This window comes from Platichthys flesus, chromosome 10 (assembly GCF_949316205.1).
Source record: "Platichthys flesus chromosome 10, fPlaFle2.1, whole genome shotgun sequence".
In the NCBI taxonomy this organism is placed as follows: domain Eukaryota; kingdom Metazoa; phylum Chordata; class Actinopteri; order Pleuronectiformes; family Pleuronectidae; genus Platichthys; species Platichthys flesus.
The window spans coordinates 891,824-916,525 of NC_084954.1; the positions used below are offsets into that span (position 1 = coordinate 891,824).

Below are 24,702 nucleotides of genomic sequence, written 5' to 3' on the forward strand. Positions count from 1 at the left end.
AATGCTAACTAGCTTAGCATCAAAGGCTGTAAGGCGTGCTGTGATCTGAGCTGGTTCCAACACGACCACGATCTGAAGAGGTTGTGAATAATTTATATATATATATATATATATATATATATATATATATATATGTGGTGGAAGAAGTATTCAGATCCTTCACTTAATCAAAAGTACTCCACTGCTAACGTGGAGGAGGCAGGTTGAAGAGCTATGCTGCAGCCAGCCACCAGGGGGCGGCCAAGATAAGATGGCTTCACTTTCACAGAGCTGTAATATCGTCCATCTTTAATTACACCCATCGATTCACATTACATTCAACAGGGAAGAGGATTGTGAATCAAACATTATTTTTATTCTTATTTTAATAAAAGACCTTAATGGAAAGGAAAAGATGTGACTGGTTCTCTGTGTCTATGGGAGAAGGCTGTGGTGTTATGAGTGTAAACCTGCCCCCCCCACTCCACAGGGGTCACAGAGGACTTCAGGACGCAGCAGTGGAAACGATGTGGAGATAATCACAACCTGTGTTTTCTCTTTTCACACACTCGTCATCCGGCCTGATTGAGGTCTGGGTTCAGATCCCAGCAGCCGCTCCAGGTGCCGGGGAGCGAATCTGCTGCTTTCAGACGGATTAAGACGGATTAATCAGAAGCAGGAGGCGCGTTGAAAGGTTGGAAGCATGTTTGTAAATTATGCTGATATGACGCTGATGTAAACAGCGGCTCTCTCACACAGATGTGATGTAAACAAGCGTGACCTTGCTGACTGCGTCCCACGTCGCCTCCTGGAGGTCAAACAGGCCTCAGGTGATTAGAGCAGTGACACCGCACGCACTTTCTTCTTCTCTTGTTGTTTGAAGCCTCTTTCGGTTCGAACCAGGAGTCGTGCACAAGGTCGTTGTGTCTCCGAAGGTCAATGAAAGGTTGTGAGACCCCCCCCCCCCCCCCCCCACACACACACACACACCCAACCAGCCGAGTGCGTTTGGGTTACGGATACACGATGAGATGATCCATGGTCCGGAGCCAGGTCAATCCAGATGCTGCTGAAAACCACATCTGATCCAGACCTGATCCACATCTGGTCTGAGCCCAAACCAGGTCTGAACCAGTCCAGCACACAATCAGCCTCAACCAGCTAATGTCGTGAGGTAGGAATATTTTAATCTTAACTTTAGTTTGTGTTTCACATGAACATTTGCATGTAAACAGGTCAAATTCCACAACAATTAAACAAACAAATACACAAAATGAAATAGATTCAGTGAAACCAGAGGAAGCAGAAGTGAAACTGACCTCAGCCTCTTTCTGAGATGTTGTTTTTCATGCCCTTTGCTGTTTTCACTGGTATTTGCATATTAATAACAAACACACACACAAACTGTGGATTGGTGTGTGTGTTTGTGTGTGTATGTGTGTGAGAAGTGCAGACAGACCAAGGACGACTACTGCACGCAAACACACACGCACAGAAGTAAAAAACAAACAAGTAGAAAACACACACACACACACACAATTTAAGGTTGAATAAATGGACCCTACAGAAAGAGTCACAAACCCACACACACACTCACACAAAGAAAACAACACGCTAACATTCTTACACACACTCTCATAGCCATTGTCTCTATCTGTTCCCTCTGACTGTGTCAAACACACACACACCCTGTGGCAAGAGCCTAAATGTGTGTGTGTGTGAGTGTGTGTGTGTGTGTGTGTGTGTGTCTCTTTATGAAATCACAGAGGGTCTGACCGCCTCATAGTAATTATGCTAATTGCCTGGATGCCCTTGCCTTTATTTATGCGCCGCTGCTAAGATAAATAAAAGGAAATTGCTTTGGATCTAACTGTATTCATTTCAGCATGCTAACTAGAGCGCTAACGCCACTCTCTGCATTTGTGTTGTGTGCGTGTGTGTGTGTGTGTGTGTTTGTTGTTGGGGGACACAGATTTGTTTATCCTTCACAAATTCTGCAGGTAATTGCAATTTTGATTGTGTATTTATTTATTTCATTCTGTGTGTGTGGGCGGATTGCCCTGATGTGTTTTGTATGTATAGCATCCGCTGTGTGTGTGTGTGTGTGTGTGTGTGTGTCATAGTGAAATGTTTTGTTCTATTAACCGGATTGTGTGAAAGCATCAAAGTGTTTTGCAGTGAAACTAAAACAAACAACATGAAAGTTGACTCAACTCAACTATTGAACTGAGTCAATGAAGCTTCTGAAATCAATGAGATTAAAGGGATTTAAACACGTGATGTTCAGTCTTCTGCAACTAGGGGTCTCTCTAAACAACGATTGATCATGTGACGCTCACCTGCTGATGAAGACCACGTGATGAAGGTGGGACTTGAATCTATCATGACATGTGGTTTCATCACTTAACAAATCAAACGTCTGTGGAGTGAGTTATCTCCTCATCTCATTCCTGCTCCCTGCAGGATGCACCCTTTACATGTTAAAGAGATACTGGACCTCAATGGGTTTTTGCCGGCACAAGGCAACCTTTCCTCTAGCGCCACCCTCAGGACAATCTATATGTATGAACACACACTCACACACACATACACACACACACACACACACACACACAGAAACCTGGACACACACAGAGTAAAGAAATCTATAAAAAGTAGAAAGGCAGATATACGCAGGCACACACACCTAAATGTAGGGTCATAGACAGTAAAAGAAAGAATTAACAACACGTTCACACACACACACACACACACACACACACACACACACACACACACACAAATGTCTAAATCTGGCCGTTCAGACAGTAAAAGAAAGAATTGCAATTGATTAGTGAGCGTTGCTGAATGGTTCGCTCCTTCTGCTTTCCACCTCCTGCAGATTACTGCATCGATCGCCCTCGCACACACACACACACACACACACACAGACACACACACACACACACACACACACACACACGTATACACAACAGAAAAGGCCATCTTTTAACCATTCAGAACGGGCGGTTTAAATGTTACTGTCTAGCTCTTTGCCTCTTAATGACAAATTGAAAAACAGATTGTGTGTGTGTGTGTGAGTGTGTATGTGTTTTAGAGAGAGAGAGAGAGAGAGGGAGAGAACAAATGAATTGTAAAAAGGACAGAAAATGGGGAAGAGGGTGATATATAGGAAGGCGACAAATAAAGAAATCATGAAACAAAGAGAGAGCGAGTGGAAGGAGAAAGTGATTAAAAAGCAGGAGAGAGAAAGAGAAGCTCAGCGGGGAAAAGAGATGGATTCAGAGAGAAAGAGGAGAAACAAAGAGCATTAACGACAAATAGAAAAACAAAGAGAAAAAAGTTTTAAACGATTTGAAAGGGAAGGAAAACGGAGCCGGGGAGGAATACAAGAAAAAAGAATATGGCCTTAAGTATGTGGACGATACGACACGTGAACATATCATTCCAAAAACCATGAATATTAACGCGCTGCTGTAACAGCCTCCGCTCTTCTGGGACAGCATCCTGTCTCCTGGAAATTACATTTAAGAACAGCACTGATTTGCAACAGCAAATACGTTGTGAAGGAAACATAATGCCACCCGGATTACATTTTTTATCAACGTAATGAGGAAATGTTAATTAGCGAATCTGGCAAGTGTCGAAATGTCGGCGGTAATGTATTCGCTGACAACGTGTTTTATTTTTTTTTCCTGGAAGAACTGCTCTAGCAAAACAATATCCACTCAGAGCAGCTCAGGCTGAATTCAGCTCCGTCACAGGCACGCCGGGGAAACTGGAGAACGGGTTCAAGACGCTGGATTTGCATTAAAAAAACGTCCAAAGCACCTGAAGCACGAGATGATGTGTTCAACTTTATTTCTATTTAACTCACAGAGGCAGATCTCAGACCTGTTGTGTAATTCTACCTTTTGTATCCTGAACCTGGAAACTACAGGATCAACAAACAACACACAACACTAGGCTTTTTAAATCTTAAAACAAATCTCAAGTGGTTACAGCTGAGATTTACTCTGCTTGATAGATAGATGGATAGATAGATAGATAGATAGATAGATAGATAGATAGATAGATAGATAGATAGATAGATAGATAGATAGATAGATAGATAGATAGATAGATAGATAGATAGATAGATAGATAGATAGATAGATAGATAGATAGATAGATAGATAGATAGATAGATAGATAGATAGATAGATAGATAGATAGATAGATAGATAGATAGATAGATAGATAGATAGATAGATAGATAGATAGATAGATAGATAGATAGATAGATAGATAGATAGATAGATAGATAGATAGATAGATAGATAGATAGATAGATAGATAGATAGATAGATAGATAGATAGATAGATAGAAGGGAAATTAAGTCGTCATAGCAGCCGGTATATTTGAATACAAAACAATAAAAAATATTGAGTTAGAAAGAATAAAAACAGAAACACAAGATAAATAGGAAGATAAGGTGCAGTGGCAGATTATGTTAATAGTACTGATGATATGATGGTAATGTTATAGTTAGACAGTATATAAAAATAGTACAGTATATATAGTATATAATATAACATAATATATATTTATATATGATAGTAATTATACCAATATAATAGCAGTATATAGCAATAATGGCAGCAGCAGTATATATAATAATAATAGTAAATAGTAAATATAGTAAATATAATAGTAATAATAACATGTACATATGTATAAATATGTGTATATAGACTTATATATACAAATAATATACAAAGAGTATGATATAATATATGATATATAGTACGGGTATAAATATAAGTATTTGACGATACAATAGATAATATAATATACTATGAGTGTAAGAATATGTAGACAGAGTGTGCAAAAGACAATATTATTGTATAAAATTAGATATAATATGGTTTATATTAACACATGTCACATATGATGTGTAGTAAGTGTTCCAGTGTATGGAGCGGAGTGTGGTACAGGGTACACAGTGAAGGAGACAGGTGTGTTTAGGTCAGTTCTGTGATGGTGGCTCTGACAGAGGTGGAGGAGTTGTACAGTCTTATTGCTCAATCTGTACGCTTACACTCTAATACTCTGTATTTGGTTGCTTGCACTCAAGCTGCAGTTCTTCTTCTGTGCTCTTGGATTTATTTTGTAGAACAAGTCTATGAAAACTCCCTAACCAATCGAACACCAGGTGTTGTGATGATAAAGAAAACCGTCCCACCCCCAACATGGACGTGTTAGCTCTACGTTTTTGAGAGTCCCGATCGGGCGTTTGTACTCTAACTGGGTCTCTGCACCCCCCACCCCTTAGGCTTTACACTGGCTGAAGGAAAAACCAGGACACCTTCATGTCCACGAGTTCCGTGGTCATCGAGGTGAATCAATTAGGTTTTGAAATGATTCTAAAGTGATCTCCGAGTCCTGAGGGAATCCCACGGGAGTCTGACTGAAGACTCAAGACACCCGGAGAAGAGACAACACAACAAACGTGTCGAGTTTGTTTCTACGAGCTCCGAACACGTAGTGAGGTGTAAACATGAAATCATAAACAGAGCTAAATAATGCATGTTGATGTGTGTGTGTGAGCGTCTGTGTGTTTTTCATCCGAGCATACGGCTCTTTACAGGCCGGCCCTCTGGGTTTGTAAAGGCACAGTTCACTCATTTAGTTCCCAGTTTGCTCCCAGTTCACACATTAACAACAACTGGAACAACTGGAGCAGCAGATCCTCGGCTGCACGGGGGCAATAAAACGTCCTCCCTCAGCTCCAGTAAACACAACATTTGCCAGGTTTGATTTTCATCACCTGCTTCTTTTTGTGAACCAGGCTGTTCGGCTGGACCTCGGCCAAGGGACAATAATCTTAAAAAATATTGAAAACATAATGTTTATTGAGTTTTGAAATCAGAAAGTGACGTTCTACCACTGAGGAGTGTGTGGAGCTTCAGAGTCGGACATGGAACTGGTGGAGGCTCTGAAGGAGGTTCTGGGCCGTGCTGAATTCCAGGAGCTGGTGAACAAGGAGGTGTCACCGCGAGCCACCGAGGAGCAGCTGCTCGCTGAGATAGCCCGGGACGAGGGGGGGTTGGGCTTGAGGCCAAAGTCCCGGCTACTCGAGCTGCAGGACGCCGAACAGAGGATGAGCTGAGGGAACGAGTGTGGACGAGGCTGGAACCGGAATCGAACCTGGTCGATGTGTGGGAAACGGCTGAGAAGGGATGAGCTGGGCTGTCCGGGGAGGACGGACATCGGGACCCCCATCCCTGCAGAGAGCATTGTTCATCCAGGAGCCAAGACTTCACTGGAGGAGCTCAACTCGATGGATCCGAGGAACAAGACCAGTCCCCCCCCTGAGGTGGAAGCCCCCCCGCTGAGCGATGAGGGAGAACCGTGCCTGTGATGAGCTCCAATGCAGCATGAGACTGATCAAATCCCAACAGAGCAAGAAGCCATCAAGCTGGAGGAAGAAGCTGACGATCAGGAAACAGAAAAGACTTTCTGTCCAATCAGGTCACGAGGTTCAACTCACTGTCAGTCCTAACAGGAGCTGGGACTTCCTGTCCGAGAGCTGAACTGCTTCCTGTCCAACTAATGCACTGACAAGCAGCGTCAGGAGTCGGCCTGACATTCTGCCTGCAAAGGTCAAAACAGACGCACACACACACACACACACACACACACTGCAAAACGCATCCTCGACAAACACACACACATCGTTTTGCTATCATCGCCAAGTCCAAAAGGTCAACTTCATGCTGATTGGTGATAGAACTATCAAATGAGCCAATCAATAGCAAGGAGGAGGAGGGGGAGGGGGGGGGGGTGGGGGGGCTCCAGAGAGAGAGAGGGGGGGGGGGTGAAAGCAGGCTTGGACAGAGAGGTGAGAGAGAGATGGGAGGATGGGGGAGAAGAGGAAGGTACAGAAAGGTCAACGTGTCAATACAGGAAAGAGAGGTGGGAAGGAAAATGGAGGTTTGGATAGAGAGAGGTGGAGAGAGAGAGAGAGAGAGAGAGAGAGAGGGAGAGAGAGGGGGTTCAAAAAGGTCAAAGCATGTCAATACAGAAAAGAGAGAGGGAGAGGGAATAGATGCACCCTCTGTTTTGTGTGTTCTTTATAAACTAATAAGACGTATTTATATTCAGATTCACGTTTGAGACACTGAGTCAGAGAGAGAGAGATAGAGAGAGACAGAGAGGGAATGAGAGAGAGAGAGAGACAGAGAGGGAATGAGAGAGACAGCGAGATAGAGAGAGACACTGAGTCAGAGAGAGAGAGATAAAGAGAGAGCGAGAGGGAGAGGGAGAGAGAGAGATAGAGATAGAGAGAGACACTGAGTCAGAGAGAGAGATAGAGAGCGAGAGGGGGGGAGAGAGAGAGAGGGATAGAGAGAGACACTGAGTCAGAGAGAGAGAGATAGAGAGCGAGAGGGGGGGAGAGAGAGAGAGGGATACTGAAGACACTGAGAGCTGTCCCCGCACCTTCTTTAATCAAAAGCAACAATCGACACATGGACAGGTGACCCCCCCCCCCCCCCCACACACACACACACACACACTCCTCTTCAGGGAATTAAAGTGATATTGAGCTCTGAGCAATAACTTGAAGAGTGGAATTATTACTCTAGGGCTGTCACTGTGTGTGTTTGTGTCTGGTTGTGTGTCTGGTTGTGTGTGTGCATCTAAGAGGTCCCAATCCAGTGAGTGTGTAGTCCAGTGTACTGACCACAGTGTGTGTTCTACAGTCACAGATGTACAACGCAGATGTTAAAACATTTTTGTTCAATAAAGAAACAACAATGTTTATATTATGATGCTGGTGGGGGGGGGGTGTGTGTGTGTGTTTGTCAGGTGAATCCTTCTGGGGGTCTTGTTTTGTGCGTCTGTCCGTCTTATCTTTGCTAACACAACCCTCAACAACACCTTGAGGGAATTTCTACAAATCTGGTTCAAGCAGTAACTTGGACTCACACATGAGCTCATTAGAACTTGATGGTCGAAGGTCAAAGGTCAAAGGTAAATTCAGTCCAGTTGTAACTTGGACTCAGAGATGAACTGATTCAAACGGAGGTCGACTCAATGTTTTTGTTTCTGATCAGTTTCTTTTGTTTTCTCAGAAGTTTTACTGTGACAGGTCGTGTGTCTCTGACAGACCTCAGATCTGTTGATGAGGAGTCGAGATGTGGTGTCTTCCTCATGAGAAACGATTGGGCGTGGGCAATCAAACACACACACACACACACACACACGCACACATATGCTGTGTGGGTGAAGGCAGCAGTGTGTAATGTTCTCCAGATGGATGCTGGTTCTCTGCAGTTTAACCTCAGGACATCCTTCCAGAACACAGACACACAACACAGAGCAGATGCACAGACGTCAGGATCCCGACTCCTCCTCTTCCTCCTCCTCTTCCTCCTCCTCTTCCTCCTTGTGTTCCTCTCAACACAAACTTGTTCTCTTTTATGGGCGTGTGCAGTGGCAGAGCCGTACGCTGTGTGCTCGCGCTGTGGTCCCTGATGTTTTTACCTTCCATGCAGACACTCAGACGTTAGAAGGTGTCAATCAAGTTCACAGCTGTTACCGTCCAGTTACTGTGTTGGTACCACTCTCTCCTCATGGCTCTGGCAGCAGGTTAGCCTACAGTTAGCTGCTAGCTACCTCAAGCTCGAGTCGTGAGGAACGTGACAAACTTAATGAAGCAGCTGGTAACGCACAAGCGACAAACATCTGTGTGACATCAACCTCGACTGGAAACCAACCAATCAGGCATAAGGATTCACCAAGAAGTGTCTTTCCGAGGGGGGGGGGGACACACTGTACAGACAGGTCACTTCTTTATTATAACACACACACACACACACATACGCACACGCAGTTAAAAGATGTACGAATTGTGCTCAAGGGCCCAAAAACAATAAAGTCTGAGTAAAACCTTCCCTCGCTCTCTCTCTCTCTAATCACACGCTCGCTCATTCTCTTTAATGTCGTCTTAGCTCCTGATTAACTTAATGATAAAAGATACACTGATAACATCTTCAATATTAGGAAGAGAAAATGTAATTACAATGCTCATTTAATCAATTATCGCTGCAGTTATGGTGCGAACATCACCATTCAGCCGTGTATTCGTTCATTTGTGCTGGTGGAAATGGTTTTTTAACACGGTGGCACATGCAGAGAGAGAGAGCACTGGTTTGACTGGGAGGAAACGGCTGGAAGTCGCCGCAATCGTGATTCATCATTCGCAGAATGCAAATGATCATTAGTACTTTACAGTTTAATGACAGCAACAAATGAGGTTTGTTAATCCTAATTTGATCTGGAACAGAGTTAAATATCAGCCTGTGTCTGTTCCATGTGTGAGAACGTTCCTTCTGACGGAGGAGAGAGGTTCAAATGCTTCTTTTTAAAATGTGGGGTTGTGTTATTTTGAAATATTAATATTAAATATTATAAAAGAACAGTCAGCGGTGGTTTCTGGAACCAGTCTTTCTCAGACAAAGTGATTTCCTTCGTTTAACATTGTTTACTTCAACATGTGGAACCTCTGAGATAACGTGATACGAGACAAACTGGAATATCAACGTGTTAAATGATGAAATCTGAGCGGAGCATCGTTTACGTTTTCTAGAAGGCACAACTGAGATTCTTTTAATATCTGGAAACTGATTCTAATCTAAGAGCCTCTGCGAGTCGCACACACACACACACAGACACACACACACACACACACACACAGCTGATGGTTCCAGAGCGTAGTTTGTTTCTGATGAATTATGAATCTCAAAGAACTAAACTATCAATGTGAAGGACATGCTGAGGTTTCACTTGTTCACAAGGAGACGTCTCGCTCCACGGCCGGACGGAGAGACGGAGACGGAGGGAACGGAGGACGGGAGCGAGGGCGAGAAAGACAGGGAGGGAGAGAGAGAGTGGGGGAGAGAGAGAGGGATTATGATTCCGAACCAGCGAACAGCATTTGTCTTCATTTGGTGCGACGGCCTTCATGCGTTATTATTAGCGGCTGTCGGAGAGCGGGATAGAGCGAGAGAGTGAAGAAATGAAGTGGGGAGGTTGTAGGAAAGAGAGAGAGAGAAACAACAATGGGGGGTGACACACACACACACACACGCACACACAGACACACACCGAGTGGCTTGGAGGCGGTCCAGGACATGACATCTATTTTAAATATTTGTCCTGCTCACAGTGAGATGAACGAAGGTCAATGGACTCAACACAAACGCACACAGACACACACAAACACACACAGAGGAAACAGCTGAGCGCCGCACTGAGCTGTTTTCAGGGTCTCCAGTGGGTGAACCTCCAGGCGTCTCAGTGTTTGAGACGAGTCAACACATCACGACGTACCGACCTAATGACAACAACTACATGTTCATGCTTAGGACACACAACGTCGCTCCTCGTCATCAATACAAATCTAAAATACACAACCAGTTGACCACAAAGCAGATTTACCTCCTCTGTCACATTAGTGTCATTTGATTGGTCATCACCTGAGTTGACTTCGACCACGCGCAGTACGAGCGATGCAGAGTCACGGGATCACAATGCACCTGGATGTCTCATCATCAAACAGCCAATAGGAGCGCCCTCCCTCCGAGCTGCCCTGTGATTGGTCCTGATGTCCACAACCACAACCTGAGCACAGAGGAAGTGTGAAAGTCCAGTTCTCTCTCAGACCACTTGACTTTGGTTATTATGGAATTATTGGAAAGAGACGTGAGATTGATGTGAACATCATGTCTCAATGAAAAAGAAAGCCAATTAGTGTTTTCTTTTTTTAATTAGCCCGACCCCCCCCACCCAGAGGCCGAGGGATCCGATCTCCTGAGCTCAGAGCTGAAGTCCTTCTTGACCTTCTCTCTGTCTCTTTCATCCAGATCTCATTTCCAGTTTAGCAGATGTACTTGTTTGTATTGATGTTCAGTGTTTCTCTCTGTGTGTGTTCCACTTATTAATCCATAAACAAGCCGCTCGCTCCGTTTCCTCCCCAGTAATGATTGCTCAGTGTACTTTCCTGCAGATTAAGTGCTCCCAGATTGAAAGTGATTTATTTTTCTTCCAGATTTCATTACAATGATTCTTTTCCTCTTGTTTCTTCATCTTTCATGTTGGACGTGGAACTCCCATCCAATCAAACAACCGCTCCTCTCTCCGCTCGATTTCACTTTCTCCTGCTGTTTTCATTTGTTACACACTTTTGTCTTCCCTGATGCACACAGGCAGACACACACACGTGCACTGGCGTGTTCAGATGCACATGCACGTACAAAGACGCATGCAGGTGTCACATCACAATAAGACTCAGGTACAAGACCGGCGTGAAGCTGCTCCGGTCTCACTCCTCTCCTCTCTAACCAGCTGCTTCAGTGCAGAGGCACGTTCCGGAGTGGAAAACAAACACCCCCGGCAGCCGTGGCGCGGTGGCAGAGCGAGAGGTTGCGCCCGACACGCCGACAACTCCCAGGGTAAAAAATTTAAAGAGACTTGTTTTACAGCAGGCATCGAACACCTGGAGCATCCAAGCTGTTGTTTGTGAGCCTGCGGAGAGTCCGACAGCAGGAGATGCAAACGCTTCCCGGTGCAGTAAACCCCACCCGTCTGGTGCGCCTCACAGGGCAAAACAAACACCGTGAGAGGAGTCAGGAGTCTCTCTTTGATACCCAACGTGACTCTATGTAAAGACCTTATAAATACTTAAGGAGATATATATATATACACATTCTTTTAAGATAATTGGAATCCAGCACTTTCTGAGTTTTGTTTTTCAGCTTTAATTGATTGTTAAAATCTAATTAAGCTAAAAAAAGCTTGTTTATTGGACACAGATTATTGATATTTATTGATCTGTTTAAATTTTCATCTGTGTTACTTTGTATCTTGAGAAATGCTTTTTAACATGTTACCTGTTAAGTCACGTATTACATAATAATTATGATTTGATTGACCTCAAACTATTAACAAGACTAAAAACTAGAAGAGACTGAACCAGAATCAAACCACATCTTTTCTTCTAAACTCACTACTGCAGGACGCAGCATGTACACGCACACACACACACACACACACACAAATACACACACACACACACACACACAAACACACACACACACACACACACACACTCGCAGGCAACAGATCGTTGATGGGAGCGGAGCCATAACCTTCCCCTCCCTACCCACAATCCCTCTGGGGACTGCCCCAACCAGCTGCTGCTGCCGCCTCACTGAATGACAGCCTAAAACACACACACACACACACACACACACACACACACACACACACACACACACACACACACTCACACACACAGACACACACACACACACACACAAACACAATACTTAAATATGGGAAGAATACTGGGAGAGGGGGAGGGGGAGAGAGAGAACAACGTAAAGAATGAGTGGGATGAGACAGAGAGAGAGAGAGAGAGAGAGAGAGAGAGAGAGAGAGAGAGAGAGAGAGAGAGAGAGAGAGAGAGAGAGGGCAAGCGACAGCCAGAACCATAGAGGCGTTTCCTGTTTGATTAGAGCAGATTTCTCTGTTGGATTGTAGTTATTACGGAGGGTGACTGAGCCAGGTGACTGAGACATGCCAGCCGTCTCACTCACACACACACACACACACACACACACAGACACACACAACTCGGCAGACTCGTTATTGTGAACACAACAACACACGTGCTTCACATCCTGTTCGCCTCCAGTGTGTGATTCTCAGAGGGGTTTAGATTTCATGACACCGAAGAAAAACATCACACGATACAACAACATAAATGTGACGCAATGGAGACACACAAGAAGGAGAAGAATGATGTAAATCCACTGATATGGAAACATATGAAAAATAGAGAGTAGACACAAAACTGAAACTTTACTTCAGAGCAGCACTTTATATTTATTATTATTATAGGTGATCATGAATATTAGGTTTATTATTTTAAGCACTTTAACACATTAATAAAATCATGAGGCCTGAGGTCCAGGGATCTGACTTCACTGTATTTTGAAATGAGACCAAAATGTGTCCCAAGCATCATAGACTAAAAAATACTTTACTACTTTACTTATATATACACGTGTATAAAATTATTAAGGAACTAAAAAGGTGAAAATATATTAAAATTATAATTTACTATAAACACTTATATCACTTCGCTTTTTGAGCTCAATTTTTTAAACTTAGTATAATTTCTCAAGTACTATTCTTAAGTGGGTACTTGTAGTTTATATAAATATTTCTGCTCCGTCAGTATTTTATTGATCTTGAGTAAAACTACACTTTCATGTCTTTGATGTAAATATATTGTAGGGACATTTTTAGAAACTTCACGTTGTTTTTATTTAAAAAAGTTACTTTCCCTCTCCCCTCAGATTGACATGGTGACCCTGTGAGGGGCCAGAGCCGCGGTTTGGACACCACAGGACCAACTCATGTGTTTCAGGTTTTTAAAAACAACTTCAACAGTCAAACGTCACTTATGAATAGAAGCACTAATATTAATTATAATCTTTACTCAGAGGTGTTTCCCTTTTCATTTGTCCTTCTGAATGTTTCATGACAAGCAGGAGGATTAGCTGCTGAACAACTGAATTTGTCGGCACAAAAAAAGGGAGGAAAAGGGGATGGGAGGATGAAAGAGGAGAGGAGAAAGGAAACAGAGAGAAAGAAGAAAGGAGAAAATCCCCTGTCGTCTCTGTGACAGTAAAACCATTAATCCACATGCTCACAACCTTATAATGAAATGATTCCACTGGAATCCGCTTTGACTCTGTGTGTGTGAGTGTGTGTGTGTCTGTGTGTGTGTGTGTGTGTGTGTGTGTGTGTGTGTGTGTGAGAGTGTGTGTGTGAGTGTGAGCAGATTAATTTGGCAGGGCGTGAGGATTCACTCGATCCTGCATCTGGAGAGAAGAGAAGAGTTTTACATCTCAACCCTCCATGTTCAGCTCAGCGGTAGTAACACACACGCACATGAACGCACAGACACACACACACACACACACACACACACACACACAGAACAAAGCGACAGAAGGACAGAGATATAATCTCCTCGTCTTTTCATTGTTGCCGTTTGTTCAATTGTCACTTTGGCTTTCTAGTGATCCTCTGTCTCTTTTCATCTGTCTCTCACACACACACACACACACACACACACACACACAGACACACACACACACACACATATATATACAGAGACACACACACTCACACACACACACATCAGAGTACAAAGACGTGTGATCTCCTACTCCTTGTTTTCATACAGTCGGATTCAGGAGCAGTCCTTTCTAACGATGAGGTCACAGCTGTTAATCTGTGAATATGAATAAAGGTTATTGAAACACGTATGTTGTATGTTGACGTTGTGATCAAGCTGGTTTTGGTTTGATGGTTTTGTCTCATTTCAGCTGAAACAAATATTGACAGGTCATCAGTTTCTCCCAAAGATTTGATCTGTTAACGTGACTCGGATATGATCACATGACCAGTGTAGCTGGACGGTCATGTGACATCAGAGTCTAATGATTACTAGAGATGGAACCAAAACAAGGAGCTAAAAGAGGCTGAAGTAAACATAAATTAAATATAGATTTATATGATATTAGTATTAGGATAGGGAAGTAAAGAGCTAAGACAATACGTTGCTTTGATCTCTTTAACCTTCTTCCACTCTCCATCCCCTGTTTCCTCTGTTCTTCCATCCCTTCGTCCTCCTCCTCTTCCTCTCTCCATCTCTCTCTCTCTGAGCCTGTTGAAATTCAGTCAGTCTCTCAAGGTTGTTATCTCTCTCTCTCTCTCTCTCTCTATCTCTCTCTCTCTCTCTCTCTCTCTCTCTCTCTCTCTCTCTTCTACACCGGCGTCACGTCGGCTGGGGAGGGGGTCAAAGTTCACGGCGATCTGGCAGCCTCCGTGGTCCTCCCACCGGACAGTTTGATTGACAGCAATCAGGACTAACCCCCACCCCCCTTCCTCCTCTCCCTTCACCTGTCAAGACAAAGTGGCTGATTGTGTGTGTGTGTGTGTGTGTGTGTGTATGGACCGTTTCCTGTCATTTTTAATTATCCAAATGATATTCAGCTTCAGACACCTGCCCCCCCCTCTCCTCTAAAAATTCCCATAATCCCCTGCTCCACCTTCTCACCAGACAGTGTCAGGAGGGCAGCGCCACGCCGCCATTAGCATAAGAGTGTGTTTGTTTAAAGAGCCGGCTCCGCCTCCAGAATCAAACAATTAGAGAAGCAGACGAACCTCAGACCTGCATGAGTAATCAGAGCGTTCCCTCTCTCTCTCCCTCCGTCCCTCTCTCTCTCCCTCCGTCCATCTCTCTCTCCCTCCGTCCCTCTCTCTCCCTCCGTCCATCTCTCTCTCCCTCCGTCCCTCTCTCTCTCCCTCCGTCCATCTCTCTCTCCCTCCGTCCATCTCTCTCCTTCCGTCCATCTCTCTCTCCCTCCGTCCATCTCTCTCTCCCTCCGTCCCTCTCTCTCCCTCCGTCCATCTCTCTCTCCCTCCGTCCATCTCTCTCTCCCTCCGTCCCTCTCTCTCTCCCTCCGTCCCTCTCTCTCCCTCCGTCCATCTCTCTCTCCCTCCGTCCATCTCTCTCTCCCTCCGTCCCTCTCTCTCTCCCTCCGTCCATCTCTCTCTCCCTCCGTCCATCTCTCTCTCCCTCCGTCCCTCTCTCTCTCCCTCCGTCCATCACTCTCTCCCTCCGTCCATCTCTCTCCCTCCGTCCATCTCTCTCTCCCTCCGTCCATCTCTCTCTCCCTCCGTCCCTCTCTCTCTCCCTCCGTCCATCTCCCTCTCCCTCCGTCCATCTCTCTCTCCCTCCGTCCATCTCTCTCTCCCTCCGTCCATCTCTCTGCAGCTATTCCCAGCGCTAATGAACCTGCCGGACCTCACAGGAAGTCACAGGCAGGGGGGGGGGGGGGGTAATCAGGATGCGAGGCTTGACGCTCACCGCCGTGACCTTTAGTCTCGGCGCCGCCGGGTCACGCCGGGCCTCTGGAGTCATCTGGGCATGCAGGCTCTTGAAACCTGCCTGAAACCCACAGCTTGGTGTGCGTGTCTGTGCGTGTGCAAGTATGTGTGTGTGTGTGTGTGTGTGTGCAGTCGCTTTTGAATATGCAGGTCTTAAAAATTCATCTCGAGGCCGCGAGAAATAAATCAGAAATACTGCGTCTGACATGTGTGAGTGTGTGTGTCTGTGAGAGTGTGTGTGTGTGTGTGTGTGTGTGTGTGTCTGTGTGTCTGTGTGAGTGTGTGTGTGTGTCTGACTTCAACACTGACACACAATCCGAGCTGAATGAAGATGTTCTTTTCTTCTCTGCAGCTTCTCCTCACCAGAGACTGAGAACACAGATCCCTTCTCCACCTTCTACACAAGTGAAACCAGAATATCTCAGATATCTTCTGGACTCTTGATTATTAACGTGAATGTTTTTATATATTTACATTTCAACTCCTCAACATATAAAAGACAAAACACGACAGAATAATTAAATAGACGATAATGCTGAAATGTCGGTGTGTACTTGAATGCATCAGCAAAAACTAGAACCTGATGATCTGACAAAAGAAAATCCAGAACAGGATGAGAACCAGTGAACTGCTCCTTTAAACCTCACACACGTTCTACCACTTCCTGTTCTACACCTCCGCACTAATTCTCCCATAATCCCTTGAGGGTGTCATCCCTCCGTCCGCTCACGTCCCCTAATTCCTTCCTCCGGTGACACTCGGGCTGACAGCTTGATGGACGGGCTGACAGGAGACGTGTTGTCTTCTGGACGCCGTCACTGTCCTCTTTCATTTCCCCTCATCGCTGTGACGCCGCCCGGGCACCTTACATCTGCTGAACAGGCTGCGGAGCGGAGGAGCTGCTTAGCGCCATCAGGTGAGGGAATCGAACCCTCGGCTTCTCTTTGTGAGACAAACCGATGCTGCTGTTCGCTCCATGTTAAAAACCACAGCAGCTTTTTTTATTTTATTCTTTATGAAGTTTTTGGGTCTGAATCTAAAGTAAAAAGAGAAACAGTGATTCTGCTGCTTTTTGATCTAAACCCAAAGAAAACAATGTTATTGATTCTGTAAAGAATTGAGAGGCTCATTTTTTAGCTATTTAATATTATCATGTATGTTTGATTTAATATAAATTAACAGATTTAATTGAAACCTTGCTGATAAAGTTCTGCAGATATTTTCAATTAAGATGGAAAATTAAATCCTTTTTTAATTTGTCTCCAACTGATTAAATGACAATCAGCTCATTTTCACCTGCAGCTTCTGAAACATGAAGCTCGATGGCCCGTGTGGTCAAAGACGTGTGTGTTTGTGTGTCGATGTGTGTGTTTGTGTGTTCCATTACCTCCGTGTCATGTGTGAGTGATGCTTTATTGTGTGTGTGTGTGTGTGTGTGTGTGTGTGTGTGTGTTCTGGAGGACAGTGTCTGAACAACAGTCGAGGTACTTACCATAAACCATCTATTAAAGCAGGGCGGGGCACGTCAACCGCCATCACTCTGACCGTGTGTGTGTCTGCTCTTTGTGATGGTTGTGTGTGTGTGTGTGTGTGTGTGTGTGTGTGTGTGTGTGTGTGTTCTGCCAAGCTGTTACAGACACACAAACACAGATTAAACTAAATCCTCCTCTTAGTCTCGTCTGTTCACTTCTACTTCCTGAAACACACACACACACACAGACACACACACACACACACACACACAGTCTCTCTCTTCATCAATCACTCAGTAATTGTTTGCACCTTTTGGACTAACACACACACACACACACACACACACACACACACACACACACACAGTTTACTTTACTCCACCCCTCCTTTAATTAGTAACCGTCTGTCCGCCGCCGCCGCCTCATCTTCAAACGCCACATGGCGTCTTCACAAACACACAATCTGCTCCTCAAAGTCCGAAAGCACCACAACACTTTCCCTTCATCAGCAACAGCTCCACTTCCCGACCGGCTCGGCTGCACGGAGCAGAGCCGGTGGATCAGTGAAGGTCCGAGTCAGCTGAGCAGGAAGAACAAAGAACAGGAACTGCTGCCGTCCACCGTGAGGAGAACTGGAATCAACCCTGTGGTTTTATTCTTACACCACCCAGTGCAGTTTCTGCCACTGTGACCTTGGAGCAACACAGTAAATGTACCTAGTGTCACATTGTCTGCCTCCTTTGTTAACTACTCAACTCCAGAAAACACGAGCGGACTTATCCTTGATTTTCGACACTGAAATAAGTCGAGCACTGTGTGTTTGCCATAATCCAGATTTGACTGAATCCGGATCAGTTCCTGGATTCAAACGAGATGAAAGGTTGTTGAAAGAAAATCAGAAGGTGACGAAGTCGTTACAACTCTGATAAAGACAAAAAGGAGGTAGAATCCAGGCTTCAGCACGTTTCCTCCCGAGACGCTGCGTCCAGGTTCCTCTCTGCAGCTCTCTATTGATGACTAACAAAGTTCATACAAACACAAACTCTACACACACACACACACAGACACACACAGGAGAGCGTGCACGTGCAGCTCTACATCCCGTTTAACGACTGCTCCCTCTGTCTCTCTCTCTTCATTAAGCGTTATCAACCTCTCTGGCCTAATCTCTCTGAAATTAGTGTCTGGTCTCCACCACCTAAGTGACTGGCTGGCATTCATTAGCGCCGCGCTTTAGCCAAATCAATCACCCCCCCACTCCCCCCCCCCACCTCGTCCGCCATGCTTTCTTAAAATGTCATCCTCAAACTTCTCACAATCAATTAAGCGGGAGATTAATGAGGCCAATTTGCCGCCAACATGTCGACCTTCCTTCTCTGTTGAAAAGGCCGCGAGCCTGCACACACACACACACACAGACACACACACACACACAGACACACACACACACAGACACACACACACAGACACACACATGCTCACACAGACATCGCAGCCCTGTTGGAATAGAATATGAACATGGAGGAGAAACGCTGAATCAAAATCAAAAGTTCGCAGATGCACATAAAACTGTTTCCTGTGCACAGACAAAATGGCCGACCGCAGCAACAAGACAACTAGACGTCAAAGTAAACTTCACTTCCTGTTTGATGACGCGCTCCGGGAAAGAGACAAATATTATTGTTAATGTTCTCGTACCTATTTGAATGAAAATCTGACGTCAGTGTGTTTTACTTTGTTCCATCACTTAATAAACAACAATATCAGAATGTCTGTGGAACTTGAACTTATCTTTAAACTTGTACTCTGAAGGAGTAACAACCCCGACCTCCATTCATCAATGTCTCTGCGTATGGATCCGTTATTTATTGGCAGTGAAAATCTCCGACTTCAACTTGTCTAATGAGTTTGTTTTCTAAAAACTTAAAAACTGACACAGACGTTGAGACGATAAATAAAAGACACAGGCTGATGATTTCCTCTTGACTTCATAAATAATCAACAGTGAGTGGTGTTTCCGTCCCAATGAACTAATTTCCTATTGACATGGAAGCTGTTTCAGAGCAGAAACTCCATTCTGCAATAATTCATTTTTTTCTTGGCCACCGGCCTGTAAAGGAAAGTTTGGAGCTCAGTTTAGTTTGAGGTCGTCTGAGAATGAGACAGAGCTCCGGGTCGTGAGGAGCTTCCTGGACTCGATGAGAGGCTCCGGACCTTCTGAGGAGACTGTCCAGGACCTGTCCTCTGGTTTGTCCAGGACCTGTCTTCTGGTTAGTCCAGGACCTGTCCTCGGGTTAGTCCAGGACCTGTCCTCTGGTTAGTCCAGGAGCTGTCTTCTGGTTATTCCAGGACCTGTCCTCGGGTTAGTCCAGGACCTGTCCTCTGGTTAGTCCAGGACCTGTCCTCTGGTTAGTCCAGGACCTGTCCTCGGGTTAGTCCAGGACCTGTCCTCTGGTTAGTCCAGGACCTGTCCTCTGGTTAGTCCAGGACCTGTCCTCTGGTTAGTCCAGGACCTGTCCTCTGGTTAGTCCAGGACCTGTCCTCTGGAAGAACGTCTGCAGCGATGTATTGCTCCTGATGGACGGCTGGAGGTTGGAGCTCTATGTGTTTATTGAGCGTTTCCACCTCAGTGTGTCCTCAATCAGAGACAGTGACCGATCCTCGAGTCCCCACGCGTTATTATTTTGTGATTATATTGATTCACGTTATATTCGTCTTTCCTCAGCGGAGCTCTGTAGCCGACGATCGGACGGAAGCAGTCTGAGTTTCACTTCACATCACAGATGATGGAATTTAACAACGCCATTTCTAAAATCCTACAGTGTATGAGCAGCCTCAGGATGTCACAGACACACACACACACACACACACACACACACAGACACACACACACACACACACACACACACACACACACAGACACACACACACACACACAGACACACACACACACACACACCAGGTGAGCCACATTGCTGGTGTCACTTTCAATCTCACAGCTGCTTCAATCTGCCTCGGGATCTGCCTCATATGGTTGTCATAGCGACTCTCCAGGGATTATAACAAGGTATTATGGGATGTCTAGAGTCTGGAGCAGCAGGATCAGAACATGGTGTTAACACACACACACACACACACACACACACACAGTTCTTGGCGATGCTCAGCGCAGCGTGAGCGGATGCAGCGGCGGCTCAGCTGCTCTCTGCTTGTTGCGGCCTCATGTTAACACAACGTGATGTGTGTGTGTGTTAACACTCACACACGACAACGTGATGTGCAGCGCGGCGGAAGAGGAGAGCAGGTTGTCACGGACGTCCTCAGGATTAAAGTGCGACAGATAAAGAACAAATGACAAAAGGAAGGACTGGTGAAAGATGACGGCTGCACGCACCGCTAACGCTCGACCTCCTCCCCCGACTCTCCTTTCCTACTGATGCACGGAGCGTGAGCAGGAAACAGCGCCCTCTAGGAGCTCAGGGTGGAATCAGCTCTAATTATCAAAGACAAGTGACTCAACTTTCATGATGAGGAGAATTTTAGCTAAATGCACTGATCTTTGCTTCTGGGATATTTGACACTTCTTAAAACACCACTCAAAACACAACAATACGAAATGAATCAGTTAGAAACCACAAAGTTTTCACTCTACAGTTTCATGTTCTATCTGCTAACATGGAGGAGGCAGCGTTTATGAAGTAGCCATCAACTGAAGCTTTGTGACCCGTCAGAAGAAATTCCCTCCAAATGTTCTCGAGGTATCGTCTTCACGAGAAGGACTCGAACCCGACGGAGCCACAAGCAGCCGTTTGACATCAGGTCACAGGTTGATTATCTCTGAGCGTTTGGAAACAGACTTTCTTCTCTGTGGTTTCTTCAAAATGATAAAGGTATTAAAAAAAAGGAGAAGGAGATTAGGAAAGTTTGGATTTTGACGCCGCTCACGCTCAGAAAGGTGTCGACCAGATAATTGTTCTAATCATCAGGTGAAAGTGAAACCGACACAGACGCACAAGATCTCTGGGTTCTGAGATGCACACGATGAAGAAAAGACAACCAGCACGTTCACAAGATAATCTCAGTAATATGCACGTACAAATGGTGTGTATCATATAACACACACACACACAAACACACACACACACACACACAGATTAGCAGCCTCGATCAGATGTGGTATCGCGTCAGCCTGGTTGTTAAAAGCTCAGCCTTTGGGCTGTGTGTTAAATAGATAAGGAGTGGAGCATTTTAGGGATTAAAAGTACAAGACGCACACATGTTTTACACACACACACACACACACACACACACACAGACACTAACACAATCCTGAGGGAGCGAGCAGCGATAACCCAGTCATTATCATACTTTTATAATTCCATTTAATAATTCAGCTTAACCGTGGCAGCAGCAGGATGTTGAGGAATAATTGGAGTCGGCCGTGGTGGAAATCGCAGGGTGAATTATGGGGAATCAGTGGGATAATAATGTGAAGGTACATTATGAAGAATCATCTGAGTTCAGAAGCTCAAAGGCAAATCAGGAGAAATAACTCCGAGGACAAAACGCTGGAGGAGTCCTCGTTCATCGGAATCAGAAGAAACCAGAGAATGATCCAGAATTAATGATGCTTCATTAAATCATCGCTCTAATATCAGGAAATATAAAGACAAAGTGTTTCTGAGGTGTGTGTGTGTGTCTGTGTGTGTGTGTGTGTGTGTGTGTTTGTGTGTGTGTGTGTGTGTGTGTGTGTGTGTGCTGGTTGGTGATGCAACAGAGCAACAACAACTGGAAATTATTTATCAGAAACTCAAAGCCTTGAACATTTTACAGGATGAGGTGCGAGTTCGTGTGTGCGAGTTTGTGTGTGTGTGTGTTTGTGTGTGTGTGTGTTTGTGTGTGTGTGTGTTTGTGTGTTTGTGTGTTTGTTCAATCTTGACATTATTCAACGAGTGAAAGGATCCTACCTGTAAAATGTGGCTGCCCAGGTGAGGTTCGAAGATGTCCGAGGCAACGACGCTGGGATTCCTCCTCCGCTGGGAACCGATAGCTAAACACACGCAAACACACACACACAAACACACACAAACATGCATACACACACACACACACACACACACACGCAAGAAGAGAAAAAGCACAGGACAGGACAGAAGAAGACCGGTGAGACTCGGACACATTGATACGAGCAAAGCCACACACACACACACACACACACACACACACACACACGCACGCACACAAAGACACACACACACACACACACACACACTGACTTTTATACAGCCTAGCGTGACGGACACACATGGCACAGGACAAGAGGAACCAGTGAGGTCAGAGTGGAACAGTAGCAACAGGTTAGCATCGCGTCTCTGAACTGGTAAATACATTTTATGAAAATCAAAATGAGCGACTCTACGTTTAAAATGAAAAAGTTTGTTCGGGTTAGTGTCTTCAGAGAATGACTCCAGCATCTGAGGAGTAAACACAAACACAAACAACAACACCTCCTGTCAACAACGTTTGCAGAACGAGGAGCAAAGAAGAAGCACCAGGTGTGACAGGCGTAGGAATCATCTAGAACGTACACAATGTTAATCATAAACACGTCCGACAAATCAGCTGTAACACAACTCCTGCAGCGGCTCCGCCCTCTTTCTACTTGTCACAAGGCAGTGAAAATGTTTGTTGAATTAAAAACGATGAATTAACTGGAAGACACGTCCTCCCCTCTGTCACAGAGGAGGACGTGTCTCTGTCGCTTTTCATTATTCACAAATATCTATCCATCACTGTTCATCTCAGGAGAGAGCGAGAGAGAGACAAAGAGAGAGAGAGAGAGGGAGGGAGGGAGGGAGTGACAGAGAGAGAGAGGGAGATAGAGGGAGGGAGAGAGAGAGGGACAGAGAGAGCGAGATGGTTTATAGCTTTATAAATTTTACCCTGAGGGCAAAACCCTCTCCAAAGACAAAAAAGAGAGAGAGAGAGAGAGAGACCTGAACCTAAACTCTCTCTCTCTCTTCTCTAAAGGAAAACAGAGTGAGAGAAAGAGGACAACAAAGCTAGACGATGTGAGAGACAGACAGGTTCTTAAGACCATGAAACATCCGTCTGTCTGTCTTTTGTTTTTCTCTCCAGGTAGAGCGACAGACAGGTAGACAGTGAGACAGTGAGATAGATAGACAGTGAATCAATGAGACAGTGAGACAGTGAGACAGTGAATCAGTGAGACAGGTAGACAGTGAGACAGATATACAGTGAATCAGTGAGACAGTGAGACAGTGAATCAGTGAGACAGGTAGACAGTGAGACAGATAGACAGTGAGTCAGTGAGACAGTGAGATACAGTAGATAGACAGTGAGACAGTGAATCAGTGAGACAGTGAGACAGGTAGACAGTGAATCAGTGAGACAGATAGACAGTGAATCAGTGAGACAGGTAGACAGTGAGACAGAGATACAGTGAGACAGGTAGACAGGTAGACAGGCAGACAGTGAGACAGTGAGACAGGTAGACAGTGAGACAGGTAGACAGTGAGACAGTGAGACAGTGAGACAGTGAGACAGGTAGACAGTGAATCAGTGAGATAGGTAGACAGTGAGACAGGTAGACAGTGAGACAGTGAATCAGTGACACAGGTAGACAGTGAGACAGGTAGACAGTGAGACAGTGAATCAGTGAGACAGGTAGACAGTGAGACAGGTAGACAGTGAATCAGTGAGACAGGTAGACAGTGAGACAGGTAGACAGTGAATCAGTGAGACAGGTAGACAGTGAGACAGGTAGACAGTGAGACAGTGAATCAGTGAGACAGGTAGACAGTGAGACAGTGAGACAGATAGACAGTGAGACAGGTAGACAGTGAATCAGTGAGACAGGTAGACAGTGAGACAGTGAATCAGTGAGACAGTGAGACAGTGAATCAGTGAGACAGGTAGACAGTGAGACAGTGAATCAGTGAGACAGGTAGACAGTGAGACAGTGAATCAGTGAGACAGGTAGACGGGGGCATTAAAACTCACTAAAAGACTGAGAGAGATTTTCTGCCCTGAGGTAATTTTCTTCTCTCTACACAACCTCCGTCCTCTTCTCCCTGCAGACCTTATTACACCAAATATACACACACACACACAGACACACACAAACACACACACACACCTGTTGTTTTCATGGGGAGGGGGGGGGGTGTAGCTGAATTAGGCTCAATTAATGAAGTAATGAAATGTTGAATGAGA

The 24,702-nt window shown here is 45.0% G+C and overlaps 1 protein-coding gene across 1 annotated transcript in view; it reads right to left on the reverse strand.

The window, feature by feature from the left end:
• The window catches only part of LOC133961685 (neuronal PAS domain-containing protein 3), a 175,881-nt gene that overhangs the window by 55,201 nt on the left and 95,978 nt on the right, over positions 1-24,702 (reverse strand). Inside the window, exon 4 of the mRNA XM_062396958.1 lies at positions 22,434-22,516. Within this exon, the coding sequence (XP_062252942.1) occupies positions 22,434-22,516 (83 nt within the window). The remainder of the gene's footprint in view (positions 1-22,433; positions 22,517-24,702) is intronic.